The 27,942-nt window shown below is 37.4% G+C and overlaps 2 protein-coding genes and 1 pseudogene across 2 annotated transcripts; 2 read left to right on the plus strand and 1 right to left on the minus strand.

Annotated features, from left to right (window-relative positions):
• Positions 1–3,638: 3,638 nt before the first annotated feature.
• LOC131854531 (endoplasmin-like) lies at positions 3,639–12,247 on the minus strand (annotated as a pseudogene).
• LOC131854530 (uncharacterized) lies at positions 8,525–10,250 on the plus strand. Its single transcript, XM_059205651.1, has 3 exons — positions 8,525–9,011; positions 9,390–9,537; positions 9,925–10,250. The coding sequence occupies exons 1-3, from the start codon at positions 8,795–8,797 to the stop codon at positions 10,067–10,069; spliced, it is 510 nt and encodes a 169-aa protein (XP_059061634.1). The 5' UTR covers positions 8,525–8,794; the 3' UTR covers positions 10,070–10,250.
• Positions 12,248–13,919: 1,672 nt separating the features above from the next.
• LOC131854538 (uncharacterized) lies at positions 13,920–14,503 on the plus strand. Its single transcript, XM_059205660.1, has one exon. It carries the CDS (start codon positions 13,981–13,983, stop codon positions 14,410–14,412), a length of 432 nt encoding a protein of 143 aa, XP_059061643.1. The 5' UTR covers positions 13,920–13,980; the 3' UTR covers positions 14,413–14,503.
• Positions 14,504–27,942: the final 13,439 nt, after the last annotated feature.

A 27,942-nucleotide genomic window follows, 5' to 3' on the forward strand; every position in this document is an offset into this window, starting at 1 on the left:
CCCGTCTGACGAGCCGGCCCGCGCTGACTCGGCCGCCCCGAGCCTCCTGTGCGGCTCGGTCGTCCGGCCGTAGAGCGGTGTACGCTAGACTCCGGCCGCGGTGACGCTCGTCGGAGCCCGCAGTGTATCGCCACACCGGTCGATATTTGTAGTTATGTTTTCAGCTTCACTCGAAGGTCAAACCGTCGTATAAAATCGCACTAAATTTTGTTTATTGAATTACATTTGTGCCAATCTTTTTCATTATATAGAGTGAGTATATTCTCAGTCGATTAATTGTAATTTGCCATTTCGTGAACCGCCTAGCTCTGTCGACTTCGTATAAAACTGCCGGCCGGCCGGTGCTCGTCGGCTACCGACCCGCACCACGGTGGAGTGTGTGGCGACAGTTCCTACGATATTCGTATACCTCATTCTTGTCACGCTCAGTCCTCAAGTTTTTAGATTGATTACGTATAATTAATTATTTATTTGCCTGTATTTAAATATTTGTGTGAGGAACATAAAAATAAAATAAATAGAAAGTAAATACTATTTACATGCCTGTGTAACTGAACAACTAATTATAGATACACAAAATGATGTGTTTGGTGCTAAGTTTGTAAATTATTATTTAGGTAGATATTTTGTCTTTGCTCATTACCTATAATTTTTCTATTATAAATGTCAACGTGTGTAAACATGTTAGACTTTTGTTACTCGATCACGTTCAAAGACGCTGGACGACTTTGAATATTTGAGTACGTAGACAGCGTCTAATTATTTTATATTAACATAGTTTTTATTGTAATACATGCGGATATAATTATAGAGTGCTGTTAGTTATGAAATAGACCATTTATTAACGACAGAATTTAATAATATCATTTATCTGTTGCGTAATCAGTATTTTATTGCCGTCATTCTGTCATTCCTTCAGTTAATGATAATATAATATTGAATATTTACCGGAATGACGTCTTGACATGACGAAAGGCCGCTAAATGTATTATTTGATTGTATAATAAAAGGACCCTCTGACTATGTTATAGCAGAGACAGTTATATTTTATATATTAATATAAATAAAATATATATTCAATCTGCGCGCAAAACAAAATATTTTTGTTGTTGGTATGAGAGGTGATTCACAATAAAATATAATTCGCATAGAAACTGTAGTACAAGTGCCCAGTTATAATCCAGATGGCGCCGCACCGCGTGTTACCATGATAGTATGAATTTATAATAAAATGTAAATGATCCTGTGAACTTAGCGTGTTCTATTGTATAAAGGCGATTTTGTGTGTATTTCTATGCGACTATATGAAGTATAGTCAGTATCCGTGAAATTTCGTCATTTCCGCCATTTATTTTGATAGGTAAGGTAAAACTTGAATTCATACTTACTATGAATTAGATTCAATCAGGAGATTATACCTATGTCACTACTGAGAAACACTACTATATTTTTTTAGCAAATATTAAGTAATTTAATTTATAAATACAAAAAGTGCGGCCGAGCCGCTATCAGAATGAATTTATTTTATTAAAATGTAAATATTTTTTTACAATTGTTTTTAAATTAATGTGCAGTTTAATTGATAACGAGACATTAATGTATATACCTATTCCTATAGAGACCCTTTTAATCCTCACCTAACAACACGCTCCATGTCCACGAGCCATCAAATTTCAGTTAGTATAAAACTGGACCGTTGAAGGTAACTCAAATACTACTGGTTTATCAAATTTGTGTAAGACCAAACAAATTTGCACAAAGAAAATACTGTCGAATTGACAATCCTTCTTTTTTTTTGAGTTCGTTAAAGGATATTTGTAATGTGAAACATGCTGTGGGCCCATTTGATGGTAAACGGTTCTGTCGCTGTAGTCTATATATGTACATGAACAGCACTACATTATTATAATACCGTTCATGTGTTGCCATTCCGCACTTAACGCTGCATTTCAACACAAACACAGCTTACAAAGCAAACTGTCTGGCGGTAGAGGTACCTGTGCAAATAAATATTTACAAGATCTAGCTCGGGTAACAATTCAAACAATGTTCAAAATCCATCTAATATTATAAAGCTGAAGAGTTTGAACGCGATAATTTGTGGAACTACTGGTCCGAATTGAAAAATTCATTTGTGTTGGTTACATTTCCATTTGTCGAGGAAGGCTTTAATTCATGTAACATTATGCTACAACCAATAGAAGCGAAGCATCAGTGAAATATGTTGCAAAAACGGCGAATATTATAAATATTTGAGGGATTCCGTTGCGTGCGCTGCTTAAACGGTTCAAGTTACCTAAAAACTATGTATGAAAGAATTATTCCTCTTTAATTAATCTAAAAAAATGTCCAAAAACAGTATGTCTATCTTTTAGATTGACTCACTATAACCTTTTTCATGGTTATCAAATTTGGTCGAAATTAATGCATTATTTGCCCAATTATCCTTTGCGCGATAGTGTTTTTGATAACCATGCGAACGAAATCCCGGGCACAGCTATTAATTAAATAAAGTAACCCAAAATACTAAGCGAACAGCTATTATTCTAATAGAAACTTGGTCAACCCTCAGGGTGCCCATTGTGCCTTCAGTCTGATTGACGCATTTGGTTGTTGCGCCGCTCAACTTCAAACCTGACGGGTCACGTTTATGACCATAGACAAATTATTTACGAATATCCTAGCTCTGCAATGGACCAATAGAGACTACTTGACAAGTGACATTCACTTGAAAATTACTGTCATATTTTACATATTCAAGATTAAGCTTAAAGTACTTTTTTAAGTTTCGACTTATTGGACGATTCGACTTAATATTTACATTTTTGACATATTGATTAATACAGATACTATTATACAACCGATTAACGGCGGTACATCATATATCTAATTTAAACGTAGTTTTATATATTTAATTTAAATACAATTCAAACAACAGCGTCATATATTATTTAGTAATATAATTGTATGAGTAGCTAATTAATTAAAAACAAATTTCGTGAATCTTGTCAAAAAAATAGACAGTACTTATGTTAGGGTGGGCGATATTTACGTTTTAAAAAATATATTTAATTTAATTAAAACAATGAAATTATCAAAGTACAAAATGTATAATGATCGAACAAGACTGCCATAAATGTAACAATTAATATGTAAGTTAGATGTCAATATTCTTGGTAATTTGCTGTTCCCGGTAGCGGTGTCAGCTTATTGCGCCACACACAGCAATTTACCAGGCGTTATGCCATAGTAACTCAGTGCTCGTATTTATTCTGTAGGTAAAGGATGTCTCATACGTCGTTGAAAGAAAACAAGGTGTTATAAAATAAATATTTATTTACATTACAACTACTATGGTCGTCATACTCACGACCGTATAAAAAAAAATGCAGTCATTAACGCATAACACTTCATTGCGTACACCCAGCAACACATACAGTCCAACACACATCCTTAGACGGCAATTAGAATACGTCCCACAACTGAGAGCGTAATTATATCAAAACGAGTCTACACTGACTACCGGTACTAAAACAAACAATCTCGGAATGTTATATCATCTTTATATGTAGTTAACACATCGTAGGTAGGCGAGTCACGAGTCGAGAGGTGTGACGGATGATAAAAAAAAATCGGTTTACGGTCGACTTCTCCGGAAATATATCTAAACTAAATTTCATCTACCGATTCGCTATTATAAGAGTCGGCATTCATCATGGAGTAGCTAAACGTGGGAGTTTCGATTCAAAATCCTATCACATATCTGCGCCGAGATAACGTCATCGATATAAGCTACGTAGAGTTCGCCGGTGGGCGAGCTTAGAGCTCGTCGTGGTCGTCCTCTGCGGGCAGCTCTGTCTCCGCGTCGTCGTCGTCGTGTTGTTGTGTGGGCGGCGGCGGTTGGTCGTCGGGGTCGTCGTCGGCGCGTGCGTCGGGCGGGAGGCCCAGCGACTGCTGCAGCATGCGCTCCACGGACTCCGCGAAGTCCACCGCCTGCCCCTCCTGCAGCATGTAGCCCGACCTGCGGACACGGGCGGCCGTCAGCGAGCGAGGACGCGGGACGCGGCACTGCGTCGACTGCGTCGACTGCGGCGGCGCGGCGGCGCGGACTCACCTGATGGCGGCGGTGCGGTACAGCGTGGTGGCGGCCTGCAGCGTGGCCGGCTCGTCGGGCTCCTCCCGCACGCGCCGCAGCAGCTCCAGGATCATCGGGTGCCGCGGGTTGATCTCCAGCATCTTCTTCTGCATCAGGTGGTGCTTGCGCTGCGCGTCGTCGGCCTGCGACGGGAGCGGAGGCGGTTAGAGCCGTCGGCGGAGGGCGGTGCGGGGTGCGGGGTGCGGGGGGCGGGGGCTACCTTCTGGTGCGCGTTGGACATGGCGAGGCGCTCCATGTTGCCGGTCCAGCCGAAGGCGGTGGCGGCGAGTGCTGCGGGCGAGCGCTGCAGACGACGGGAGACGCTCGCGCGCGTCACGTGCGCCGACAGCTTCTCCGACAACCACCGCGTCAACGGCTCGAACTGCTTCTTGTACTCCTCCAGGCGCTCCTTCTGCTGGTCGCCTGCGAACGCGATACGTTAAATATATTATACGAGTACTATCGATCGAATGTGAAGCGTGCAAGCGAATAGATCTACGAATGAAGTGACGTCGAATTGACGTAGAAATTAAAGGTTAGAAATGAAAAAGTAAATATATTAAATATAAATACATTAGCGAGTTCGGGCCCCATTCAGTGGGATACGTAAAATGGTATAGTAATGAAGGTGAAGGTTCATTCATTAGCAAGGAGCTTCTAAAATCTACATAGAAGTCACGAGTGTCGGGCGCAATTCAAGTTTTTCTCTCTGTAACTAGAACTCGACACCCGTACGATGCTTTCATAAAATGGACAGAATCCTAATAGAAAGGGAATACAAGCCGAACGCCGAACGGCGACGATGAAACAGACGAATGCGGTACTCACTCTCTTCGAGGTCGAAGATCTCCTTGGCGATGTTCTGGAACTTCTTGCCGTCGTACTCGGGCAGCGAGGAGAGGCAGTACTCGTCGACGGCCTCGGTGAGGTAGAGGACCTCGTATCCGCGCCGCACGAGGCGCTCGGCGAAGGGCGAGCGCTCCACCTCGGCGCGGCTGGCGCCGGCGATGTAGTAGATGTGGCCCTGGCCCGCCACCATGCGGGACACGTACTCCGACAGCGACGTCATCTCCGACGAGCGCGACGAGTGGAAGCGCAGCAGCTTGGCCAGCCGCGACCGGTTGCTGGGGTCCTCCATCACGCCCAGCTTCACGCTGAAACATCACCACACGAGGCTCCGTTATAGCGCTCCGTGCCCCGCCTCCCGCGTCACCGGTCACCTACTACGGCTACACTCACTTGGTGGAGTACTCCTTCCAAAAGTGCTCGTACTCGTCCTCCGGTATCTTCTTCAGCATGTCCAGAGCCTTGCGCACCAGCTTCTTCTTTATGATCTTGACCAGCTTGTGCTGCTGCAGAGTCTCGCGGCTGACGTTCAGCGGCAGATCATCGCTATCCACGATACCCTTGAACGGAATAAAATCAATATTATTTTATATGCTGTCTATAGACACCATTTTCTAATGACATCATTTTATCAGACTACACCGGCCCATCTCAGCGTCACACAAATGGATATCATTTCCATTTTGGAATGTAAAATTTATTTAAATTTAAATAAAAATCCTTATTTATTCTAGTAGTAATCATAAGTGTACCTGTATGAAGGCGAGGTAGTTGGGCATGAGCTCGTTGAACTCGTCGGTAATGAAGACGCGGCGCACGTAGAGCTTGATGTGGTCGGTCTTGGTCCCGTAGCGGTTGAAACTGTCGGCCGGCTGCACGCGCGGCACGAACAACAACGCACGGAACGTCACCTCGCCCTCCGCAATGAAGTGAGCCCTGCACCACACACAACACTAGAGAAACAACAGCAGTGAGCCCTGCACCACACACGACACTAGAGAAACAACAGCAGTGAGCCCTGCACCACACACGACACTAGAGAAACAACAGCAGTGACAGAAACAACAGCAGTGAGCCCTGAGCCCTGCACCACACACACACATGACACACGGGTACCACACAGTACACACTATGTTGTCCTATGCACCACACACAATCAAGAAATGCTGCACCACACACAACACTCGAGTTTGATTATCTTAGTCTGCACCACACACTAATACAATAAAGAGTGACTACTGTTGCACCACACAGTACAGGTAGAGCAATTTAGTAAATTATTTGCACCACACACCATTTGAAACAGTTTTGTACACACACAGCACTAGAGAAACAACAGCATATATTGCTTGCACCACACACGACACAAATTTCAATTTGGTCCTATATGGAGATGGGTCATCTAGTGTACACTAATACAATAAAGAGACATTTTCACATTTAGTAAATTATTTAACCATTTGAAACTAATGCACATATAAATATATTGCTTGAAATTTCAATTTGGTGGAGATGGGTCATAGTGTCGCACCAAGACATTTTCACATGCACTAATGCAGATGCATAGATGCATATATGTATGACTGTCAGTCTGTTTGTGAATATTTCACAACTACTATAAATGGTATAATAATTCTTAATGACCATTCGAAGATATATTATTACATGAGGACTGAAACAGATTCTATATTATATAAAAAACAACAAGTTGTGAGGAACATCCAGTATGTAATAATGGAGGTACAAACTTGGCGAGAGGTTGCGTGCTGTCCTTGGTGAGACTCTTGTAGAACTGCGTGTACTCCTCCTCCTGCACGTCGCTGGGCTTGCGCGTCCATATTGGCTTGTTGTCATTCATCAGCTCCCAGTCCCACACTGTCTTCTCTGTTTTCTTTGTCTCCTTTTTCTCGTCGGTCGCATCTTCCACCTACAATAGTAATAAATAGCACATGAACCGCACATCCTACAACAATTTCCTTATCTATTTTAATAAATTATTTTTGGGGATATTATAGGTATTGTATCACTAAATAAAACTTTGGTTTGAGTATCTATTGCATGTTAGAATACTTTACTTTAATGCAGCAAATGATGTCTCTTATTCTGTAATTTCTAACTTTTCTCTGTTTACATAGACTTTATATTTTTTTTGATACTACAATAAATAAATAAGCAAAATATAAAGCATGGAACATTATCGTCGTTTGTAATAAATATATGCGTACAATAATTTTGTCGGCCTCCTCCACGGTCTCCGAAAAATGGCTGCTTTATTATATAAAAGGGAAAATGAACACTACTTCTTACCAGGGAACGAATCGTATATTTGTTGATAGTCCGCAGCCTCCTCCTTCAAGCAAAATATACATGGACACACACATTTAGGCATCGTCGTGAGTAGTATGTGGTGGTGGTGTTTGTGTGAGTGTGTGAGTGTGTGTGTGAGTGTGTGTGTGTGTGTGTGTGTGTGTGTGTGTGTGGTGTGTGTGTGTGGTGTGTGTGTGTGTGTGTGTGTGTGTGTGTGTGTGTGTGTGTGTGTGTGTGTGTGTGTGTGTGTGTGTGTGTGTGTGTGTGTGTGTGTGTGTGTGTGTGTGTGTGTGTGTGTGTGTGTGTGTGTGTGTGTGTGTGTGTGTGTGTGTGTGTGTGTGTGTGTGCCCCGTACGTGATGTGCGTGCCGCGCCGCAGCGTGTCTCCGCGCGGATCCTCTGCGACGCTGAAGGAGTTGGCGTCGGACTCCCACACGTGCTGCTTGTCGTCGTTGTGCTTCGACACCACCGTCACCTTGTCCGCCACCAGGAACGCAGAGTAGAACCCCACGCCGAACTGACCGATCATGTCGTTCATCTCCTGGGTATTGCTCTGTGAATTATATATTATCATTAGCATGTTTTAACGTAGAGTCACATCACGATTTATTTAATTGTATAAGATTTACATCACATATCAAAACAAAATTATAAAATATTTAGAGAACATATAGTTGTTTATCGACAATTATAGCTAATTTAACAGATCACATCTATGATTAGACTACCTTTTCCGGGTCCTGCATCTTGGAGAGGAAATCGGCTGTGCCCGATTTTGCGATGGTGCCGAGGTTGTTGACGAGGTCGTGTCGCGTCATGCCGAGCCCCGAGTCGATGATGTGCAGCAGCCTGTTCTCCTGGTCCGCCTTGATGCGGATGCTCATGTCTTTGTTGGCTGCCAGCACGTCGCTGTTGGTGAGCGACATCAACCGGATTTTGTCCAGGGCGTCGGACCCGTTAGATATCAGCTCACGAAGGAAAATCTACGCAGTACAAATTAATATATCGTTTTATACTACTATAATTCACAACAATGTACGAGTTACGCAGTAGTGGGTGGGACGGCACCTCTTTGTTCCTGTAGAGCGAGTTGATGATGAGCTTCATCATGCGGTTGACCTCCGTCTGGAAGGTGTAGTTCTGCGCTTGGTCCCGCAGCTGTCGCTGCTGCGCCACGCTCAGTCCGTCCGGAGAGATCGCCTCCTCCTCGCGCAGCAACGCCTCCGCATCTGCACACGACCACACACTCCAATACTATATCATAATATTAACTTACACCGAAAATACTACCATAGAGAATTTACCGCGTAATCAATCCAAACAGAATCTGTGTGCAGTGTCAACTGAATTCATTCATTTAGGCATAATTCAGTATAAACCATGCAAACACTACTCTATTACAAGTTTTATACATAATATTTTCTTTTCTATTTACCGAACACATTGAACACTGTTTCTTTAAAGTAAACATAACGATGTAGTAAATAAATCAGAGAAATTAATTGCCATGGGAACAGTTGTGTCGATCGCAGTGTTACTGCACGGTGTAGTGCTCAGTCGACATCACGACATGTCCTTGGGCGGGGCGCAGCCCGAGGGCGAGGGCGGCGAGGCGGCCGAGTGTCAGCTAACACTGCACCACCCGTGCTCTTTCAAGCTTCGGTTTGCCGAACATCGGGAACTTGGCAGATCCTATGTATCCCTAGTGAAACCTCTCAGGCTGCGTGAGTAAGACTGTTCATTCGTTTATCTTATACTTTCTCTGAACAATAAATATTTAGGCATTCAATGCGACCTTAAAAAATGCAGAAGAGATTGAGAACGTCCTCCAGCTACCTGGTTGACCAACATGAGTAATAATATCGCAATGGAAAAATTACCCGACCCGACAAGCCCGGACACATTGTCCGGGCGCAACCAAATTAGGAGAGCCGACCCCGAATAAAGTGGGACAAGCTAACAAGAAAAACATACATTTTTAAATCGGGTTGAAAACTACTAAAGATTTTCCCTGATAAAGTGGAAATAAAGGCCAATAAGAATTAATATTAGATAGTAATTGCTTTTAAAACCGTTTTTAATTCGTGTTATAATATTTTTAGCGGCAACAGTGACTGGTAAATTTTATTCCCGTGAAAGGACGCGGTCTGTCGACGAGGCGATGGAGCGAGACGCTCTGAGACGCATCGAGGACATGTTCAGAGCGGGCCCGAGGGAGAAACATAGCGCGCCGCTCACGGCCTCGCACCAGTACGTACACAACACACAACACACAGCCACATACACATCAATATACATTCGACGACCTCGGTGGTCTAGCGGTCTAGCACACCGCTTTACGTCCGATGGTCGCGGGTTCGATTCTTCGCACGGCACAAACATTTGTATTCATGAGTATGATTGTTTGTATCGGTCTACACCCAGACCGATACAAACAATCATACTCATGAATTCTATGTATAAACTGTACTTCCTAAAGCATTATTAAAGGTACATATTTATGTCTTAGCACTATCAATTTGGCCATCATTTTACATATAGTTTGCATTGATTTTTTTTATTTTTGTTTTTGTTCATCATAAGTGCAAGATAATTGTAATATTGTAAGGTAGTATTGAACTGTGTACTATGCACTAGATACGGGTGGTGGTGGGAGCACGGCGCGCGTATGTCGTCTACGAGCTTCGCAGACCGCCGACTGCATCACCACATAAGAGACTCGGGCTGGTTGAAGGCCCGCCTGACTGTGCTCGCCGCCGATGACAAACTCAAGCAAAAATAACATTTCAATTACCAGTTTTATGTAATTTTTTAATGAATATAAAATACTACATTATATTGATTCAATATTTTTTTCAGTTAACACAAATAATTCGATATAGTGATTTGTGTATCTATGACCATGTACAACTTTATCACTTAGAATATGGATTATAAGAGATTATATGATTTATGTTATCATATTCAATCTAACAGTTTTATAAGGTAACTAGGTAATAATTTTTTTTATTAAATTACCTGTCTTGAAAAAATTTTAATTAATTTTATCCTTATGGCAATGAATTAATTAACTAATTTTATTCTTATGATAATGAAATGCATGTACAACCTGCTGCAGTATATTTGCAGAGTACACAAAGTCTACATATTCAACAGTTCTCCTAGAATATTGTGTAACTTTAATCTTGAATCTAAGATGTGACCACCTGAACACCGTGGGACCAGCATCCAATACTACATCTTTTGTTGATCATCACTGTTGAGACTATTGAGAACTAAGAAATGATATCTGTTAAACTAATGACAGTCCTTGTTGATGTATATTGTTTAACAGCTATAGTTCTTGGGTCTCGTGACAGTACTGTCCACTGTGTGACATATTACACACACAGGTGTGTATTACATACTATATTCTTCTTCATTACAAACAGTTTTCATCATTATGCTTAAATATTTAAAACTATGCAATGGATTTTGAACAGTTTTTATTTAAATACAAAGATTCAGTTTGAAAAGTTTATATATATTATACTGTATATATATATATATTTTGTATTTGTAGCCGAGACTTACCCATGGCTCTTATTAAAATTAACATAATGTAAATGTACAGACACATTTGTAATTAATTACTGATCATGTGTTCATCAGAGTACTCCCCCCGCCCCTCCCCGCCCCCCGACTGTAGAGGTCTAACAACATCATAACAGGACAAATACTACTTTATACACTCCTGATCTTTAATGAGCTCATTTAATAGCAAAACATTATTCAGATGCTTTTTACAAACAGCGGCTCATATGTCCACATGGATTAATTCTTATAATTTTATAGTGAAGAATTTGTTACATTTGTTACCTAGTTAAATTAATTATTAATATGACAAAATAATAATAATAAATGTTTTATTTTGCATTAATTTAAAATTATTATTTCATATTAACATTATAACAATATTAAAAATAATGATACTAACTTGTGTAGTTTGGAAATAAACTAAATAATAATAAAATACAGTATGTAAGAGCTCTGCCAAGATCTATCTTACAGATCCTTATTTTATTCACAAGAGCTGTGAGCTGGGATTGAGTGATCAAGTCATAACTTATAACAGGATTATTATGAAAATTGAGAATAAATATTTGACTATATACTATATTTCAAAATAGTCAACATTGATGATGGAAAAGATGAAAATAGAATAAAGTTTTGTATAAGAAACTAGTAAAAAACTACAACCTGTGCTCTCAATTATGATTCTGATGATTCTATTATCACCATTAGCTCAACAAAAGCTGGTTTACAACATGTATACGAACCGGTCCGGGAGCCTTCCCGCGACGCGCCCAGGTCAGCGTCTAGCGTCACCTCCTCCACTGATCCCACGCCGATGCCCTCGTCTTGAGCCGCCGACCATCCTGTAAAATTAATATTCTTGTATAAATCTACTTAAAAACCTATTAAATATACATAAACAATATGCCTACAGTACCTAATTTTAGTCGAGTAAATAATTTTCTAGTCGATAAAGCTACAATTTCCTAACTCGCATCAAACTACACACTGCTAGACAGGGCAAGCCACTTTCGATCGCTTAGAAACTAGACTTAAAAGAACGCCCACCTTATTTGCTAAAACACAAATATGTAACCACCACAATATTATAAATCCTGTAGACATTATAATTACAAAGGAATAGTACTTTTCATGCTATTCAGAATCGCAATGTGACTGTGTATGTGATTTTTAAAAAACGAAGTTGATGACGTATACAGTAAATGTATATTTTTACCTGATAAAAGCAGGATGCCGACTCCTAGCAACAGAAAGTATTTCATTGCTAGTGCGTATATTTATTTCTAGAGTTAATTTATTAAAAACCGGTCAACAAGTAATTTCAACACCAGACTGAACAAAACTGACGACGGTACTAGGAGTTCATTTGTCACAGCAAGGCAGCAAGCGAAGCGGCGTAAAGCAATCAGAAGATAACAATAACTTAAATGTCTTCTTGTCATTGGTTAATAACAACTGACATTTAAAGGGTAACCAATAACAGTTAACCACGGCATTCGTTTAACTAATGGCAGATAAATTTGTACAAATGTTACGCGTTCATTGGTTGAATTGTCCTAATAATATTAATAAGATTCCTAAGAACAAGAACTGACTTAGAACTAAAACAATATCTCAAAACAGCATTATAAATGATTTACATTTGTCAAATTATGACCTAGCCCATCGACATCCTATAGAAAAATAAATATAATAAATTATTGTATACCTTCTTGCCTTCCAATTTTACTATTAACATGCATGTGTATTATAGCTAGCTAGCTGTAAGCTATAAGCTTTTAGAAGCTTATCTTTGCCCCATGGTCGAACTAATGTAAAAACTGCGGAAATTATGTTTATCAGCAACAGTACAATTCTGAAAAACCTTCAACTTAAAAATCTTTTCTAGGTAAATCAATTTTGATTATTCTGTTTTAGTTGAAACCTTTCGAATTATCCCTATTAATACGATTGAAGTTGGTTCTTTGTGCCTCGAATAATAATAATAATAATAGAATTATTAGGGTGGCATTCTGAGTAGATTTTCTTTTGGTAGTTCCGGTAAAGTTGAATGATAATAATTATTTGTTAACAATATAAATTATATTTATATGATTTTTGTTTACATTATAACACGGTGGCGACACTGACTTGTTTACGTCGTACCATAGCACGCAGTCCACTTTCGTTTTTGAGCAATAGTTTAGTAAACTAAAAATTACAAAAAAAAACAATTACAAATAAAATTAATCAGTAATTTCAATTTACATCTAAGATAACAGTTCTTTTCGAAAAAGATCGATTTTTAAATCGATTCGGATGTAATTCTGATAAAACGATTTCTCAAAAATCATTTATTTCCGAGTTTGTAGACATCAATAGACATATTAGAATTATAGAAAATTGATATTTATCTTCTACTAGTGGAATAAAATTACAATTTAAATCATAATTTCAGCCAGCCCGGAAAATGTACACTCGAGAACAACGGCCTCCTTTAAAAATCTCCACGACTCGGTCGATCGACAGGAATCGGTCCTGTTATAGAGATATCAATAAAACCAAAAAAGTATAGGTACTATATATAATTAGTTTGTAAACAAAGTACAGATAGACATTACTTTTTTTTATGAATAATAGCGAAAAAAACTGAGTACAGTAAACATGACTTTTTTTTGAGTAATTATATTGTCGTAATTTTAAACATTTTCATGGTTTTTAACAGAAAAAAAGAAAACTCTATTTTCTTGGGTAAAATATGGTTTCGCTGAATCACAGATAAGATAATATTGAATAGCTGAATTGATTTAAAGTAAAATGTATCGATTCAATGAATCGATTATTATAACATCGAAAGAGTCGATTTTCTTATATCGATTTAAGATCGTATCCCTACTGTCAATTTCATCGTGTCATTCTATGTTTTGTTTAGTTTGTTGTCAACTGACTATATTAATACGACTTTATTATAAACGTATTTTAATAATATGAGACTACCTTTATGTGAATATTTGTGTGTATTTAATCAGGGAAATATTTAGTCGCTAACCGATGATCTTTTAATGTTTATCATATTTATTTCTGTGTTAATACTTTAAAATTAATACTACATAATTTAAATAAACGAAAGGCCGAAAAATGTTGCAACGTAATTCACCACGCAAAGTGACATCACGGCGTCAGATTTCGTACAGGCCTACGTCTTGGAAGGTGCATCAGTTCGAGGTTTGGAGTGGAGAGTTGCTATGTAGAGCAGCCGTCCTCCGCGCCGATCGCTCGCTGTTCGTGTGGTTGGGCAGCGGGTCCGGTGAGCCGGAGCTGGGCGACATGTGTATGGGAGTGCCGGCGCCGGGCTGGCTGCGGGCCGGGGCGGGGCGCGGCGGGCTGGGGACTGCGCTGGTGGGCGCGGAGGGCGCGGAGGGCGCCGCCACCGCGCTGGCTCGCCGGCTGGCGGCCGCGCTGCAGCGACCCGTCTACATATGCTCTAGTTGCACGTTCGATAGGTTTACTATACCACTGGTCGAACGCGGACTCATTTTGGAAATCAAGAGCAGACCTGAGTGCTTTTAAACAGACTATATTATTGTGAAGCGAAAGCGGACTGAGTTAGGAAAATTATCTCATTTTTTTACAATGTTGCGAAGTTTATGTCTAAAGTATTGAAATTTGGAATAAATTACTACTGTAAAAATGAGTCTTAAATAATTGTTACTTTCCCTAAATATATTTTATAAGTGTTGGCTCCTCCCAGTGTGCCATGTAATGAGAGCTATTTAGTCGAATATTAGATTTGGTCAATGAATAGAAATAGAAATCTTTATTCAAATAAACTTAATATAAGCACTTTTGAATAGTCAAGTTTTTTTATTCTACCGCTTATTCGGAATGCAGATTCATCACAAGAAGAATAAGCAAAAAACTTGTGTGTTGCTCTTTTAAATAAATATTGATTTACTTATATTTAATTAACAACAAGGATTAGGCATGCGACAATCAACATAGAAACTGCAACTAACTACAATATATATATAAATACAACAGCAACTACATTAGCGTGCCTCACTGCCTGTGTTCATTGATCACAGGCACTGTGTCAGTATTTCTAATTAGTTGTAGAAATAGGATTTCTTTTTATTAAAATTAATTTCATAAAAGCACTATTAAGTAGTCATCTTTTTATTACTTGTTCGGAAAACAGATTCCCTTGTAATGAAAGATTAAAGTTTGATCACACTAAACCCATTTAAGTCTGACTCCTATTCAACAGACAGTCTAACTGGTCTTCAACCGCTCCACAGGTTTAGAGTACCATCATACACCACCATGCACACAAGAAAAATTTTAAAATTTATATCCAATATAAATATTGATTTATTATATAGACATACAATTAAATGTAGTAGTATTTATAATTAATCCAAGTTAAATACCATAATTTTTTATTTTTATAATTATAGTGGTCTAGCATATAGCAAGATTATTCTATAAATGACCTTGACATGTGATTCCTACTCATTAATGATTTTTACTATATTATACAGGTGTCCCAGAACTCAATGTCAAACTGAAACGGGATTGATTGTCACCATCATGAGAAAAAAAATCACAAAAAAATTCTGTCCCATGCAGTTTTAAAATGCACTATATACTAGATGTATCTACATCTTAATCTTAATAATAATATAAGCACGAAAGTTTGAGTATGGATGGATGTTTGTTACTCTTTCACACAAAAACTACTAAACGGATTTTGACTATATTAAGCAACAGAGCTTGGCCTGTGAGTATAGAAATAAGTAAGAACTATAGAAGCTACAATTTTTTTGCATATGCATTTCAAAATGACACCTACGCTGATCTAGAGGTTTAGAATACAGGCCTAGGTACTTCCAACGATCGTGAATTCGATTTTAGCATAGATAATACAAAAAATTGTATTCATAAGTATACCTACCTACCTAATTGTTTGTGTTGATCTGGGTGTTTTCTATATATACTTACCTACTAACCTACTTAGGGTTTTTTATGGGTGTTATTGTTATGAGTGTTACACTAACGGTTTACGCTGGCAGGACACCACTCCATTGGTGATAGGGTCAGTGAGCATGAGGTCAGCTCAATTAGCCTACCGTGATAAATTCATCAGGAATTTATCATGACATTTGTCAATCCTGTTCATCGCCTTAGGTAGAGATAGGTACGTACCGATAGGTGACCTGTTTAAGATATGTAGTTACATATGTAATACCAATTAGTTCTCCCCGTGCAAACTAGATGGCGCCACAGGTAAATGTAAATGGCGCTGTTAAGATGTTTTTGGTTCTAATGATATAGTATTTTTTTTAATAAAATCCTATGATCCCTATTGAATGCTAGTTTCATTTGGTTTGGTTTAATTTCAACCTTTTTATGATCTCACGGTACCTATTTGTTCCTGGGATATGATATGGTAACAAAGTAGGTAGGTATTTTATATGCGTCGGTATCTATTTAGGTATGAGAGTCAATTCTCTTATCTCAGAAATGAAACAACGATTACTTGGATAATTTATGATTTAATAATTACAATATAACAAACGCCACTTCCCTTCAACAGCTCGTGGTCAGGTCACGCCAAACCAAGAACTCACAATAACGGACTTTATTCACGACAGATATATTGACGGCGTGATTGACTGCAGACTGACAGTGTGTATTGACGTAAAATGACAGTATCGACGTAACGTATGACATGCCCGAATGCTGTAATCTTACGGGTAGATGTAGTCGGATGGGTCGTCAGCTGTAATACTAAAGTATTACAATTAATAAGTATTCATCCACATTGACGAAAGTTAACAACTTTAGTCGATGTGTGTAATGATGATTATGATAATGACTCCGACTACGATGATTGTCAGCAGCAGTCATCATCGTCGTCGACATCGATATCATTTCCGCCATCATCATTAATAATCATTATCATCATAGACCTCATCAACATTACCTACATTAGTCTTATCAATTACTAACAGGTAAGTAGATACAAGACGCAGTTGTTGTCAGGGCCACAGGCTTATTTGGGGTACCTAAGAGTGGTTCTGAAAAAAAGGTACCTAAGTATTTTTATAACGAAACTATTGCCGATACTTAGGTACCTAGTATGTATTTATTAGGTAGGTATGTAAATGTAATTAAAACAATATTTACTTAGATATTTAAAAGAGCAACACACAAGTTTCTTGGTCATTCTTCTTGTTATGAGCCTGCGTTCCGAATGAGCGGTAGAAAAAAAATGTGACTATTCAAAAGAGCTTATGTAGGTATAGATATTAAGTTTATTTGTATAAAGATTATTTCTATTTCTCTTTTTTGTTATGACTACTGGTCACCCAAGGATCGAAATTCGATCATAATTAGATAATTTAAATAATAGGTACCTAGGTAAGTCAACATTAGGTCAATCATGAACTAGGACTACCTACTGGCCGAAGGGTGTGGTATATCGGCGCGGCGCTACCGTGGCAGATTGCCGTCGTCAGTGTCGTGACCACAGAGACAATATCAATATATTAATATTAAAATATTATTCCATATGAATGTTAGTCTATAAAGTACCTACCTATTTATCTATATCTAATATGAGCCTGAAATAAATAAATATTAATAATAATAATTAGGTACCTACTAAGGTTCTATTGTCTAGACTTGTTTCCCGTATTAAAACCTATAGATAAGTGAGTAGGTACCCACTTAACTAAACTAAGAATGTTCGAATTGTATACTTAGGTAGGTACTCAAAACAACAATATCAAAATACCATTTATAACAAGGATGATGCAACAATTTACATTGTTACCAACAATCACAGCTTTTCTTGTAACATACGTAGTCACATTTTACCTGGGTTAGGTACCCAGGTAAAATGTGACTACGTATGTTAGGCTATATACCTAGGTCTCTACCAAGGATTCACCAGCAACTTGACCACCATTTTATGAAAAAATAAAATCTATTTAGGTACGTAAGGTACAACGCAAGCTTTAGCTTGGGTCTGGATGGTGCCGTGTGAATTGTCTTGAGATTATTATTACTATTGTTATGTACTTATATATCTACTACCTATTATATATCTCAAGCACCTACCTATATAATTACATATTAATATATAAGTAGTAGGTACTAATCTAATATCCAGGTATTACTTGCCTATACCAATACTATAAGGGAATGTATAAGTAGATACCTATATACTATAAGTATAAGTAGGTATTGAGCCCATAGGTAGGTTGGTACCTACTGTCGCCCTATTATGCATAATATGAGTTGACTTTGATCTGTCTACATATTCCAAAAGCGTTAGGTAATGACTACCTACCTACCTACATAATATACCTACCTATGCGTAAAATTATCAATAAAATCGCGACTCCTATAATTCTCATCTCCATCTAAACGGTTGATAGGCAGAACAGTGCCTGCATCGTGGTAACGAGTCATCCATCCAGTAGTACTTTAGGTATAACTAGACTAACTAAACTAGAGTGCGGACTGGTCACGTCACGTGTCACCCCAACCTCCCCCCGTCCTCCCGCTCCGTCACGCGATGACAACAAAGTGTCGCGGGGCCGCGCTCGTGGCAGATAACCGCCGCCGGCTACTCTCGGACACCCGAAATCCGCACACGTGATTGGAGGCCACGGGGGCGGCGGCCTGTCGCAGGGCGGGGACAGGCCGTCGGCGGCGTTTGACTGCGTCGGGGAAGCGGTGGTGGGGGGTAAGTGGGTAGTGTCAGGGGCGGGGCTGACCAATAGGAGCGCGCGGGTGGTGAGCGGCAGACGCGCACGTCGCCGTCAGCCCCAGTGTGTCGCAGCCCGCCGCTGTGCTCGTGTCTGTGCTGCGTGCTGCGTGCTGCGCTGTGTGTGCTCCGCGAGCGATCGGCGGTCGGTGAGCGAGGGCGGCGTCGGAGCCCTGGAGGCCGCGAGTGAGCCCCGAGCGAGCCTGTGATAGTGCTGTGCCTTAGCAGTGACGTGCTTATTGCTCTAATGTAACTAATTGTGTGACCATACCAAACGATATATACAGTGCTTGGATTAATTTCTATATCTTAACAAAGGTGAGTGAGTGCGTCGGACAATAAGTTGTTGTTACTATGTTTACACCCAGTTAGGTTGTGAGTTAGTATCTAGATAGTCTGCCCAAAACACACATACACAGCTACATATAAAAATGTGTTCTTTTTGTATTTAACATGAATTCTGGCACTTTATTTCAAGTTTGATGTGTCTTGTTACCTACGTAGGTAGTTGACTGTTAAGATAACACGGCAATGATAGAGCATACCAGGTAGGTACCTACTTATACCCGTTCTATGGTTCCTTAATCCATCGCCTGCTACATAGGTAGCAGAACCCAAGGTAACAGAACTCGGCCAGCCTGCTTTATTCTTATGTCGGTTAGATATACAGATTTGTACTGTACCTATAGGTGGGTACCTACTACCTATGTCGAGACTATTAGGTACTACCTATGTAATTAGTTACCTACGCAATTTATAAATATACATACAATTTGACAAAATGAACTCTTAACTATTCTATTGGGTAGGTAAATATAACTATAAATAGAATATGTACCATCTATTTATTATTCCATATGTAGGTACATATCTATATTTAGAAACATAAATACATTATTATCCTTTTTTTTAATCTAAATTTATTTTGGGATTTTTGTTTGTGTCAACCCCATTATTACAAACTAATCCTAACAATTCTTAAAAATAATAAACACAATCAAATAATTACCAACAGAGAGGAATTATCATTAAATGATTATTATGAGTGCACACAAACATAGCGCAATATCAGTAGTAGGGGCATGTAGTATGCTCTGAATAGTGCCCACATCAAATAAGTTGAATTATTAATCTTAAATAATTTGAATAGAGTCTATAGGTATATCATAGGTAGGTGTTGTTAATGTGACAACTGATAAGGAGACAAAACTGTTGTAGGTACTTAGCTTACCTAGTAGGAACGAGCGGATGCACTGAGCACCCGAGGTACTTCTGACTAACTGTACCTAGTAATGTATAAATTTTAGTTGTATTAAATATTGTTTACAATTTTAACAATATCCTCAAGCCTATTGTTGTAAAACATCGGTTCACAATATAAATCGTGACAAAATTAGTAAGTAGGTATATCTACCTATATTAACTTACAGAAGTACTTACTTAGTTGCTATAGATATGGGTTGTTGTTGCAAAACGTATCTATTATAGAAATTAGTCTGTATCTATAGTGTTAACATATACATTCTACATATAAAAGACATGAGATAGGTAGATACGTATACAAAAAGAACTCCCGTTTTGGCAAGCAGTTAAAAGTTTGTATAGGATTGAAGAAGAGATCCCTTAACAGACGAGTAAAGTTTAAGACCGACAACCACGTCGCAAATAAACGTGAATTACGAACTTCATAACATTAATTTGCGTCGCCGCCGCGCCGCCGCGCCGCAGTGCCACCCCGTGGATGACTCCTACCTCTCACGCTGGTTCATGTCGGAGGCATAACTCCGTACGCAAGGAGGCTGCTTCTGACGGATTAAATCAATGTTGTTTTTACAACTAACTAGATAGATAGATAGATAGTAGTTTTTATTTGTATCTTAGTACACATAGGTACATATAGGCTAAATTATAACATTATATAACAATCCAATAATGGTAAACCAGCACATGTGTGCTACAGCAATACAAAACTGGTTCACAGCTCAGTGTGGTACAGAATAATAGTGTGGTGTAGTAGCTGATACTATAACAGGACTCACAGATGATACAACCAGGGTGAGACTGGGTGGGTTGAGAATATTTTTTATAAAGTGTTCTTGTCCAACCGATGGTCCAACTAATGTGTTAAAGAAAGTTATAAACTTTTTTCAAAGGAAAACTAAGTGAAGCTAAAAGCTTAATTAAATATACTACAGATATTGCATTAAATAGTAGGTATTTAAATAAAACAACAAAATTACATGTTCTCTTAAAAAAATAAATTCAGTTCAGTCAGACTTGGGTAGGTGGGTACATAGGTGTGACACAATATTATGGCCTAAATCATTACATAGTATAAAACAAAGTCGCGGTCGCTGTCTGTCCGTCCCTATGTATGTTTAAATCTCTAATAGATAGAGTGATTCAAAAGGAAGGTTTATATGTATAATACATGTACACCCGGGCGAAGCCGGGCCGAGTAGCTAGTATTGTATAAAACACTATGTTATTTGTTTTTGCTTCATTTTCCTTCAAAATACCCAAAGACTGAATTTTCATAAATATTTATACTTGCCTACATTTTGACGCTCATATTTTCTTGTAAAAATGATCATACAAAAATAAGAACAACAAAATATATTTAATTCCTAATATATATGCAATCCTCATAGTGCACCATGTCAACAGAAGTACAATGGGTCTGTCAGTGACGTCACAACTCACAACATACTCCTAGAAATGTCTCTTTTAGCCCGACGTCAAATACAACTCAATATTTACTAGTAAAATACCCCACCAAGTGTACCTAAATGTATCAATTTAGATTTAGCATAAAAAAAAAATAGAGTTCCCTAATAAATATCACAACAACACATCTCTCTACATTAGTATCAAAATTAAAAACAAATAGTCCGAAAACCTTGAAATTTATTTAGTGTTTGTTTTAATCGAACTGACAACATTTAAAATTTTTCTTTTTTAGTTCACATTTGGTACTAATCTTATTATATCTATATCTTAAAGTCTTAACATAAATAATTTTATGGTAAACTGGCTGCTCCCGCGACTTCGTCCGTGTGGAATTTTATTTTATTTTTCTAAAATAAAAATAGTCTAAGTTAATAGTAATAGGGAGTCTATTACATCAGCTACTTGCCAAAAAAAGTCCCGTGAAAATCGTACCAGCCGTTTCAGAGATTACCCGGAACAAACAGACCGACAAACAGACAGACAAAAATTGTAAAAAAAAATATTTTGGTGTATATACCGTACTCATATTAATATGCATGTAGTAAAAAACGGTTATTTCAATATTACAAACAGACACTTCAATTTTATTTATATGTATAGATAAAGATATTTACTATACGCGGAATACCGATCATTTGGTGATTGTAAGTTTGTGAAATAATCACTGTTGTTTTATAGATGGTTTTAGGTCATGGGTGAGGTCCAGTGATGTGCTCTAGACCTGTAGGTAGCACTGCGACCTACATAGGTCTATTAGCACAATAGCTCTTTTTTCAAAGTTCGTGACTAGGCCCCTATGGAATTGTAGATTTAATGATTTTATCTCTAAGGATAGACTTTCCAAAGGAGATATTTGGAGTCGAAACGTCAAGAGATGTAAACATCAAAATTATAAAGTATACTTATTACTAGTGACCCGACCCGACCCGCCGTCGCACGGGTGTATTACCAATCTTTTAATTTCTCGGCTTGTTCTATCACACGTGTATTATGCATACTTATAAACCTTTCTCTTGAATCACTCTATCTATTGCTAAAACTGCATTAAAATCCTTTATAGAAGTATGACAATTTTATATAATTTATCTTAGGGGTGGAATTTATCAAAATCCTTTCTTAGGGGATGCCTACGTCATAGTAGCTTTGTGCATGCAAAGTCTCAGCCCGATCGTTTTAAAATTGACAAAGTTTCATACAAACTTTCATCCCCTATGTTATCCCCTTGGGGCTAGAATTAATCAAAATCCTTTCTTAGCGGATGCCTACGTACATCTACCTGCATGTCAAATTTCAGCCCGATCCATCCACTGGTTTGGGCTGTGCGTTTGATCATTATGTCAGTCAGTCAGTCACCTTTGAGTTATATATATATAGACGTAATACACCTTTATGTATTAAAGTAGTGATAATAGGAAAGTACCTGCAAATATAAGAATATATACGCTACTACGACTAAAGCTTAAAGATATATTTTTATTATAGGCACTCCGCTATACTTCCGAAAGTCGCGGGTTCGATTCCTCGCACGGTGCACACATTATTTTCTATGTATATTATATATGTATTTGAAAAAAAATATCTAATTAATTATATCAGTTGTCTAGTACCCATAACACAAGCTCTGCTTACCGTGGGACTAGATGGCGCTGTGTTAATTGTCCAGTATTATTGTATTTATTTATTATTATTATTATTTTTATCTGTGACTTACTATATTAATAATGAATAATGAATAATAAAATCAATGCTTTTTAATTGATTATAGGCAATAATCATTGTAATACAGTTACTAGTGGTAGAGATACTAACAGCAAACACAAGGCTATCTAAGGTAAGGCCGGTAAACATAAATTATATTAGAAGATACCTTTTGTTCATATGCTTAATTAAATAATTAAAAATCTACACTTCTTGTTCTCTTAGGTAAGTAAACAATAATTATATATTATATTAAAAATTGTATAATATCATGGTCGGATTTGTGGCCTTTTTTTTGTAAAAGATATTTTGAATTTAATTTAATCTAATAGGTAGGTATTTTTTAAAATAAACTCATTCGAATTCTTTATTTAAACAGAATACAGTTTTTTTTTAAATATGGTAAATATTGATAAAACTCTCTCGAAACGCTTTTCTATTGTAAACTGTATTACAGTGTATTGTAATACAGTTTACAATAAATAATATTATTATTAAATTAATTAATATATCTAACAACACTCTGAAAATTATACCTACAACAGTAGAAAACTAAATTCCAAAATATTTTTTTTGTTAAATTACCCAATAATACCTAATTGACTAACATTGGCCACACACACAATTTTTATTATTTTAGAATATATTTCATTGTAACTAAGTAGTTTAAAATTTCATGTTTCCTTCATTGAAAATTACTAACTTCCATACAAACGTTAGACAACACTTATATCCAGCATCTTTCTTTTATAATCGAGGCATTTTTTATGTATAATTTAACGCTAAAATAACAAATTGCATCATAAATACAAAGCCAAAGTGGAGCGGGGTAAGTATTCGCAGGCGCACACTTACCCGACATGCGTATGCGCACACTTGCCCCAAACCATAGAAATAAAATTTAACCAGAACTGAGCAATATTACGTAATCGTCATCACCAAAACATTAAACACGGCTTATATTACATAATATGTACTGTTAGATGGTACAAAGCATAATTTCAAAATATAAATATATATATAAGAGGAAGGTTTAGATATATGTATAATACATACAGTGTACACCCGTGCGAAGCCAGTGTGGGTAGCTAGTATATTATAATTCTAAAGTTGCACTCGTAGCCAGTAGATACCTTTGCTTCAACACCTGTCACGTCTAATAATGAAATGTGACTTGTGACTTGTGACTTGTGACAATCACAAAATAAAAATAAACCAAAATAATATCAATGATAGTATAATATAATGCAGACAACTATGCGTGCTGTTTAATAATGGATTGGATTTGAAATGATATTTTTAGCGAGTCTGTATTTGAACACACCGAATACAGCAGATATTTTTTTGTATGCATTTGTGCCGCGAAGTTATGAGAAATATTTTGTAAGAACATTTATGTTACTACGTACATATTTCATTCCACTATACTGGCAGTAGGTACTATAGGCACCGCCTGTGGTTATGTACCCACTCATTATCTATTAGGTAGGTTAGCCCGAGTGGGCAGGGAAGTGAGCACGAAAGTGAACAGCGCGAGAGTGTAAACACGAGTGGAAACACTTCCCATGCTATTGGCGCTGCCACTCGCGCTGCCCGGCGCTCCCTCGATTGTCGGTTTATCGTGCGCGAGTCAAAGGACTGGCAGCGCGAGTGGCAGGGGTAGCGGCTGAATGTAAACGTAGCATTAAAGGCAATGCCACTTCTCTTACACTATGAATTTTTTGGGGTTCTTACTAATTATGTAAAATATAATAAGTATAATTTTCTGACACCTCGGTGGTCATGCGGTCTAGCACGCCACGTCGCGGGTTCAATTCCTCGCACGGCACAAACATTTGTATTCATGTATATGATTGTTTGTATAGGTCTGGGTGTTACCTATGTATAATATGTAGGTATTATTTACAAAAAAAATAAAAAATATCTATGTATATGTATCAGTTGTCTAGTACCTACCTATAACACAAGCTTTAGTTAGCTTAACTTGGGTCTAGCTGGCGCTGCGTGAATTGTCCTGAGATTATTATATTATTATTATTACATAGTAACCTGATTAATACCTAACTATCTTCTATGTTCTTAATTAGTTAACATTTTTTTTACAATCATATCACACAAACAATCTCACAGATCTCCTATCTAGCGCACGTTATGATCCTTCTCTCTCAAATTGAAGACATTTCCTCGGGTTACTTGACACTTGTCCTTGTCACATTTCGCCCAGTGTACACAATATTAGCATAGCTTCTAAATTTAGCCTATAGCTATATTATTGTGATGTAAAATTATAGTACTTGTAGGGACTGGTCTGCTCTAATCACTATGACTGATTTCCTCTTATTAATTGCTCAATCAGTTGGTTGTATATTTAATATTTTTTCTATTTGACTATTTAATTGAATTAGTGTTACTTGGTATTTTGTATTCACACACTTAAACTTGATAATGTAAAGTAAGTAGAAAATTATTTAAACGAAGCAACACACAAGTTTCTTTCTCGTTCTTCTTGTGATGAGACAGCTTTCCGAACGAGCGGTAGATTAAAAAAAATGTAATGACTATTCAAAAGTGCTTCAATGTAAGTTTATTTGAATAAATGATTTTCTATTCTATTCTCTTCTATAGTAAAATTTCGTCAAATTCCGTTTAGTACTTTTTGCTTAAAAGAGTAACAAACATCCATATGTACATATTAATATATTCATCAATTGAAACAAAGTTTCAAGTTTGTAATATTAGTAGGATTAATTTAATGTGGGAATGTGAAAAACCAAGAGTTCGCGAAACGTTGACAACAATATTTAATTTGTGTGTGTCGCCGTCGGCTGTCGTGTATAGCCTGTATTACAATCAACCAGAGTTTCCTTTTGTTATTGTCGATCCAAGTCTATTTATGTCTGACGTTTCCTTTCCTTCGTGGTCCTCTTTTTTCTTCTTCCATGACTCTACATTTCAAAAGTCCTTACATCACGATGTAGTAATTTGAAGTAATTAACTATACCTACACATGTTCATTATTCTGTTCGTACCTACTACCTTTTTATCCGTTTGTTCTTTGAAACACCTAGATCGATTTTAAGGGTTATTCACTAGCATATATTAATACATGAGTTTAATACCTACCAGGTAGACAAACTCGCGGGTAACAGCTAGTTATTCATAAATGAATGAAAGAAAAAAATATAGTTTTATTTTAGACTAGCTGTACCCGCGACTTCATCGGCGTGGAATTTAAATTAATTTTTCTAAAATAATTATTTTATCTAAAACAAAAGTAGCCTAAGTTACTCCTAATCACATCAACTACCTGCCGAAAAAAGTCCCGTCAAAATCGTCCAGCCATTTCAGAGATTAGCCGGAACAAACAGACAGACAAAAATTGTAAAAAATGTTATTTTGGTGTATGTACCCTATTTATATTCGTATGCACGTAGTAAAAAACGGTATTTTACGGTTAAAAAATATCAATATTACAAGCAGACACTCTAATTTTATTTACATGTAGGTATAGATATATAATCAGCATTGTAATAGTCACTGTGTAGGTAACTTGTTGTTCAATGGGGACATATATGTAGCTATGTCCTCATTGAACAACAGTCCGTGGATAGTTCAGTTGCGTGGTGACTTCGGCTCCTACATACACTATTAACTCTTAGTCACGAGTTTCGGAAGTACCTATAGTTTTTTGAAAATGAGGGTCCCATCCCAATGCTGCATCTATTGAAGTACTTGAACAGATAAAAGTTATTAATAAATCACGAGTGGTTGTTTGATAACTCTACCTCTCCACCTCTACGAGGGGTCTGTTTGATTTACAAATGAATTGAGATGAGCAATGATAATCACATGCGAACTATAAATAAGTTAGGTATTTGTTATCAGAATAAAGTGATCGTAGACACAGTGTTTACTGTGAGATGTACCTACGTATACCATTGTGTATTATGATGTTTCGTAAATTGCCATCACTCGCTGTGGACTAGCTGTTACCGCAGCTTCGGCCGCGTTTAATCTATACATATAAATAAAATTGGAGTGTCTGTTTGTAATATTGAAATATTGGCAGGCTGGTATAATAAGGAGTAACTTAGGCTTACTTTTATTTTAGAAAAATCGTCTGGATCACACTTACATGACATTTATCGTTATATTTCGCCCTAATTTGTATATCTTTTAAAACTATACCGTATGTGTTATTCTGATGTGTAAGCTATTTTACTGTAAAGTTTCATCAAAATCTATTCAGTAGTTTTTGCGTGAAAGAGTAACAAACATCCATCCATAACACAACACAAACTTTCGCGATTATAATATTATTAAGATACCTATAATATATTGTACGTTGAATTTGCAATTTTACTCTTCGAGCCTTTTGTTCTGCAATAATATGGCCTCATCATAGTTAAATTAACGAATTTTTTCTATGCATTCGGAAAGTTGTGAGCAAAGTTTCAGTTAACTAAAACATATAAAAATTACTTGCCATCTTATATGAACTACAAACTTTTGTAAGTCTCGTATTATTAGAAAATCCGATAGCACATGAAATTTCATGATTGTCATAATATAAAAAATTCGCAATACGGATGTTAGTAAACGCAATTTTCAAATCATGCGCATGTAACAAGAGATTGAAACCGTTAGCCTTTTCAATGTTACCTACTAGAAGTGGTGCTTGTTCTTTAATAATAAAGTTCTTGGTAGAATTCAACGGTGTTTAACTCTCGCTCGTATTTTCGAGACAGAACTACTACAAGTCTTTGCAGTTTTTCTGTTGACATTTGTAAAATTTCAGCACCATTGAGAAATGAAAAAAAAAAGTCTGGTAGCACAATTAACCCTTCTTTTAATATCAATGTTATACGATCAGATAGTGTCATCATTTCTTTATA

This window comes from Achroia grisella, unplaced genomic scaffold (genome assembly GCF_030625045.1).
Source record: "Achroia grisella isolate CSIRO2021 unplaced genomic scaffold, CSIRO_AGI_Agris_v1 utg1234, whole genome shotgun sequence".
NCBI classification, from domain to species: Eukaryota; Metazoa; Arthropoda; class Insecta; order Lepidoptera; family Pyralidae; genus Achroia; species Achroia grisella.

Excerpts from the sequence above, each read along its gene's own strand:
- LOC131854530 (XM_059205651.1), top strand. The coding sequence starts at position 8,795 with ATGGGAACAGTTGTGTCGATCGCAGTGTTACTGCACGGTGTAGTGCTC. Across the intron at positions 9,012-9,389 it reads AGTGAAACCTCTCAGGCTGC|CGGCAACAGTGACTGGTAAA; the intron begins GTGAGTAAGACT and ends TAATATTTTTAG. Across the intron at positions 9,538-9,924 it reads CCGCTCACGGCCTCGCACCA|ATACGGGTGGTGGTGGGAGC; the intron begins GTACGTACACAA and ends ACTATGCACTAG.
- LOC131854538 (XM_059205660.1), top strand. The coding sequence starts at position 13,981 with ATGTTGCAACGTAATTCACCACGCAAAGTGACATCACGGCGTCAGATT.